General features: G+C 43.4%; 1 protein-coding gene across 1 annotated transcript; it reads right to left on the reverse strand.

Annotated features, from left to right (window-relative positions):
* Window positions 1-339: 339 nt before the first annotated feature.
* Window positions 340-4,260, reverse strand: LOC125415469 (putative MAGE domain-containing protein MAGEA13P). The gene is made up of 2 exons (XM_048457723.3): window positions 4,101-4,260; window positions 340-1,800 (listed from the first exon to the last, which is right to left on the reverse strand). The coding sequence occupies exon 2, from the start codon at window positions 1,748-1,750 to the stop codon at window positions 788-790; it is 963 nt and encodes a 320-aa protein (XP_048313680.3). The 5' UTR covers window positions 1,751-1,800; window positions 4,101-4,260; the 3' UTR covers window positions 340-787.
* Window positions 4,261-6,067: the final 1,807 nt, after the last annotated feature.

The raw sequence follows: 6,067 nt of genomic DNA on the forward strand, positions 1-6,067 counted from the left end.
TATAATGGCCCCTGTCCCCAGTGGAGGTTTATTTCTTGTTTAGCCATACTTCAAAGAGAAGTTCTCTGAGAAGTTTTTTCCTTCCAAGTTTTTCTCTCGTGTATCAGACACATTGCCTGTGATTCTGGTCCCTACCACCATCTACCTTAACCGAGGATTTGTAATTTCCCAAAGCCCCCAAATGCCTTGGCTCAAAGCACTGATACTTTCTGGCTGTTATTTGGTGTCTCGCCTCCTCAGTCCTTTAACTTAAATCTTTGTATCTTTGTTTTTCACACTATTTCATCATCTTCCTATGAATTTCCCCTGATATAAACATGCCTTCCAAAGAACAGACACTTTGCTGGGAAAATAGGGCAGTGCACTTTATTAACCTTTAATTGCACATGCATTCTTCAGTAAATCAACTTAAGTAAGAGGTGCATATCTTTAGTTTCACAAAGCAGACTACAAGAACAATAGAATCTGCCATTTTTTATATCTTTCTTGCAAGTACTGATCCTATTTTACTACTGGAATCTTTCATATGTCCAAGGAAAGCTCTGTTGCAATGCTATTTGATCTTCCTCTAGATCTCAAAGCTGAAAATGTTCTCAACACACTTTTCACAGCAGCAAACTTCTTCTTCTGAAACAAACAGCGACAAATGTGGGAAGAACAGTTAATGAATGGAGACTCTGAAGCTAATAAGCCCTTTAAAAAGGAACAAAAAGAAAAAGAACCTAAACTCTCTTCTACTTGAATATCTGACTGCCATCTTTAAACTGTGTGAAGAACCAGCCTAAATTTACTCAGGGCGGGAGAAGCTGCTGGGCTTGTTCCTGGAACCTGAGTCATCCTGGGCAACAGGATTGGCCATGGAGGCAAGGGCATTCTGGGCTCTCTCCTCTTCATCTTTCAGAGCTTCCTTATACAGAGCTGTGAAAGAAGTGGGGCTGCACCGGACTACCTTGGAGAAAAACTGCAGGACTTGCATCTTACTGGTTTCAGCATGGGCCCTTGGGCCCCACAGGAACTCATAACTTGGAGGATCACTACCAGGTATCATCTGGTATTTCAGGTACTTCTCTGAAACCAAATCTTCAGTGATGAACTTTCTGGGATTCCCACAGATGAAATCATGCTGATCAGGAAATACGCCAACCGTTTTTAGCATGTCCCAGATCTTCTTCTCAGAGGCACGGTTGCCCTCCATGAAGATGGCACCAAGGATGAGCACCAGGAGGCCTATCTTGGGGATGCCCTCGTCATCATCATCACTCGAGCGCCCATCATAGGTGAGGTCAAGGACTTTAAGGAGCTCATAGGAGTGGTTGATAGCATCCACTTCCTTCACTTCAATGCCAAAAACCATTTCCATGCATTCACAGGCATGCTTGAAGATCATTTGATAGTAGTGCTTGTACTCTTTGACAACACTCTGCAGAATTTCTTCCTCTGTGACGGGCTGCTTTGTTGTATACTTGAAACTCAGAAACTTCACCAATTCTGTCACCTTATACTGTAGCTGAGTGTTGAGCAAGAACCTGGAGAAGAGGTAGGCCTTTGAGATGCTCTGACGTCTCTCTGCTTGACGAGCAGAATGCTCATTTGGTAGAGCGGCTTGGGTGGGAGCAGAGGAGGAACAGGAAGCCTGAGCAGCAGGCCCTCCTTCTGGGGTGCCCACCTCCTGAGCTACAGGAACCTCCTCCCTGAGCTGACCCTCATTCTCTTCTTGGGCCTTAGGGCCTTGCTCATGCCTGTGGGACATTATAATTTGTTCTGCACGTAACTGGCAGTAGAAAGTTGATGAAGAGTAGCCTGAGGGTGAGAGAAAAAAATGTGAGGTTTTGGTAAGCTGTCAGCAGTGACAAAGATTTTCTCAATATTTATCTTAGGTAGTTCTCTTGGGTCTCATGGGCCTGCCTCCTACGAACTCTATTCTACTCTATGGTCTCTGGCTATGAACTCAGTACAGTAGCTATGTCCTTTGTTCCTGGAGCCTCTATATAAGCAATTCAGGAGAGGGGCTCAGGTCACAGACAACAAGCACAGACTTGGTCTAACCGCTGTATAGAAATACACTCTGCCAGGTCCACAAGTTATGGAGTGAATGTGTCCACTTAATAGCAGTATATGAGACTAGGTTCACCTGTTGCTGTGAAAGTGTCCTCTTTCCACCCTCCAACTGACTATGTCAAGGCCCGAGACACCTCTCTCTGATAAACTGATTCTACTCTCTTGACACTACGGGGGCGGGGGGATCCTGGCACCACGAATCAGTATACCAGAAAGTAGGGTCTCTCAGGGTAGGAGCAGCAAATCTCTAAGGGCTCGGGAATCCCCTCCATCTTTGTTCAGGATCCACATACTGTTTACAAACAGAACTTGTCTCATTCTTTGGTTGGGCAGATAGAGCCAACTCGTCTCACTTAGAACAGTGCCTTCCCCTCTCTAAGACCAGTAGACCTTGGTAGTGGCAGAAGAATCTAGTATATACTTGAAATGGAGGTCCATTAGTCTTCCCTCAGAGTCCTCCTCTCTGACAACTTGAATTTCCCCATCTCAGATTCTACCTATACTAAAAATATCTAAAACAAAATAGTCAACATATAAACAGCCCCATCTTTGTGAAATACTGGACTACCTGGAAATGAGAGGGGTCTCATATAGACTTGTTTGTCTGGGGCCTTCTTGGGTCCAAGGAGATGTCTCCAGCTTGTTCCTTGGGTAGCAGAGGGGGTTCCTGAACTGGCCTTGTCCCATAGCTACACTGATGAATATCTTGCCTATCACCATAGAACCTTCATCTGGCGATGGATGGAGATAGAGACAGAGACCCACATTGGAACACTGGACTTAGCTCCCAAGGTCCAAACGAAGAGCAGGAGGAGGGAGAACATGAGCAAGGAAGTCAGGACCGCAAGGGGTGTGTCCACCCACTGAAATGGTGGGACTGATCTAATGCGAGCTCATCCAAGGTCAGCTGGACTGGGACTGATGGAGCATGTGATCAAACCGGACTCTCTGAATGTGGCTAACAATGAGGGCTGACTGAGAAGCCAAGGATAATGGCACTGGGTTTTGATTCTACTGCATGAACTGGCTTTGTGGGAGCCTAGTTTGTTTGGATGCTCACCTTTATAGACCTGGATGGAGTGGGGAGGACCTTGGACTTCCCACGGGGCAGGGAACCCTGACTGCCCTTAGTACTGGAGAGGGAGGGGGAGGGGAGGGGAGAGGTGGAGGGAAATGGGAGGTGGGAAGTATTGTTCAAGGAGGTGGAAATTTTTAATAAATAAATTTTAAAAAAGACTAGTGGGGGGAGGGGCGGGGGCAGGGTGTGGGGGGCGTGGAGGAGAGGGCTGGGGTGGGAAGAGGGGCCTGTACAGTCAGCCAGGGCAGGCATAGAGGCAGGGGATATGGGTTGGCAGAACGGAGGATGGAGGTGGGTCAGAAAGGGGTCCAAATAAAACATTACATTACGAGGGGAAAACCTCCAATAATACCTCTGAGTTTCTTTTGTGTTGGCTATGTACTGCTGGGCAGAGGCATGGAATCTGCCTGTAAGCGTGGTTTGGATATCCAGGAAAATTTCCTTGGAGAAACTAATTTTTCATTTGCAAGAAGCTGTTAATTTAGAAAAAGCTTGTTGTTGGAGACAGGAGCTCATGCCTACTTTCCCATCTCACAGTGGGACCCAGTTTGGTTTGGAATTGTACGGACATTGGAATTGACGCGTGCCTTCCATGAGACACTGCCACGTAACTCTAGCAGTCTGAGTGCCATGACACAGCAGTTTCTGTGGGCTCACGGCAGGGTGCGGTTCCATAAGCTATGTTCTGTCTGAAAAAGGTCCATGAGACTCTACAATATATTACCGTACTTTGGCGTCCGTCCGGAATTGTCTGGAATCTTTCCTCTACGGACTAGGGTTAAACTCTGTCAGAGAAATCACCCCTTAGGATTCCAAAATGGAAGACTCCGTCATAAACCTGATCCGTGCGACAGGCCTTCCCCACCAAGGCCGGTGGTAGAGGCATAGTAAGGAGCAGAGGCCATCCTATTTGTGAGGAAAGGTTTATCCACCCACTTACCTAAAACTTTTCGTATATCCTTACCTTCTAAACCACCACAGGGCCTACAATTCCTCAGTTGGCTGAAGAGCAACGACAGCGGCAAGCTCCTTCGTGCGTCGCGTTGTCGCCAGCTGCTAATAGCCGAACCGGAAGTCAGTATACGTCACATCCACTTGCTACCAGAAGCTGTAAAACAAAACCTTTTACCTCACATCCGTTTTCACTAGAGGTGGGATAGGTTATAGAACAAGCTAAAAGCCCATAAAAGGTTTTAAGAAACAGAACTAGAATTCGTGATAGTGATAAGCTCGTGCAAAGGGAAATACTGGGAGCGAACCATGGAAGCCTGCAAGCGGCAAAACGGCAAAGTGCGGCAAGTCCTTCAACATAAAATATGAAAGCATTAAAGGAACCACATTATTTTATATCTTAATATTTTATAGAATGGCAATTTTATAAATCAAAACTGTTAACTATCTCCTTAGAGAAAGTCTTTAATCCTTCATTAATATGTCATTATTAATAAACATAGTGATTATTTTTAAAAAAATAGCCTTTATTCTTAGCTCTCTGCCTACAATTCCCGGCACCTTTTTATCTCTTTTTTTTCCAGAGGCCACACCCCTCAAATCAGTATCTTCATTACACTAAAATCAGCAATATGGGGTGGAGGGGCAGCCCTTTTTGACAAATTTATAAGTGATTCAGAAATAGCTATATAGGTGTGTGTGGGATTTTTCTATCATTCAGGTTGGAGACTCAAAGTATTTGTATTCTTCTTACTATGGCCTGTATTCCTTGCTTCCACAAGGTCTTCTATTTCCCTGAAACACTTTCCACAGCACTATGGAGTGTGGTGATAGAAATACCTGTTCCAGAAAGCCCTGCCCTAACATTCACAGACAAAGACGATGTTTCTGTGCAAGCCTCTCTCAAGGGATTCTCTTACCTTGGTCCATGGGCCAGAGTGCCTCTGTACAGACTGGGTTTTATTCTTTGTAATTGGACTCTCACTTCCCTGAGAACCAAAAAACTCTTCTTTTGTATATCTGGCATCCAGTGACTAATGTCAATGTGAGTCTTTATTCAATTTTTTTGTGGTGACGTCCAGAAGAACAGTTGATTGGTGTTTAAAGATATGGTTTGCAATAATGTTGCTAACCTCTTGAAAAATGTGCCTGTGTGCTCCTTTTGTTTCTATGGAGATAAACTTCTGCAATTAATATCAGTACTGTTCATTTCTAAAGCAAACTTTTTTCTTGCTTTACAACGAGGTAAGCATTCTGGTATAATGATCAATAGTATTGGTGGACAGTCCATCTCTTAGCTAGATTCTAAGAGATTCACAAACATAACAATATAGGCTTGATATATGCTGAAGTTAATCTGCCAATAACCACATAATAGTACTTTATTTCAGAGATGTATATGAGGTAGTGTTCTCTCTCTCTCTCTCTCTCTCTCTCTCTCTCTCTGTGTGTGTGTGTGTGTGTGTGTATGTGTGTGTGTTAAACTCATTAAACTCAATATTTCTTTAGATAAAGATTCATATTATTTAATATTTTGTGGCACTGGCAATTGAATTTAGGGCCTCATAGTTACAAAGTAAGCACTATACCACTGAGCTACCAAGTTATATTCTCAGCACTAAATGTTTTATTGCATTTATTTATTTATTTTTATATTTATTGTGAGTGTCCATTAGCACATGCATCATAGTACACATGAAGATATTAGAAAACAGCATGTGGAAGTCTCCAGAATTGATAGTAAATGCTCTTACCCACTAAGCTATCTCACTGGCCCTTTATTTTACACTATAGTAGAGGTAAATAAATATCAGATAAAATGTATTACTTTTTCCATGTCACTCACATCACTAGTGTGGGGCAGAGTCCTTAAGGAGTGTATCCAGAGTCTATATTTCTATCTACTATGTCAAATTGAAATATCATTTTATTATGATATGCTTATTTAAAATAACATCTCATGGCTAGAGAGGTTGTTAA

The sequence above is a fragment of the Myodes glareolus genome, chromosome X (assembly GCF_982192425.1).
Source record: "Myodes glareolus chromosome X, mMyoGla1.1, whole genome shotgun sequence".
Taxonomy (NCBI): domain Eukaryota; kingdom Metazoa; phylum Chordata; class Mammalia; order Rodentia; family Cricetidae; genus Myodes; species Myodes glareolus.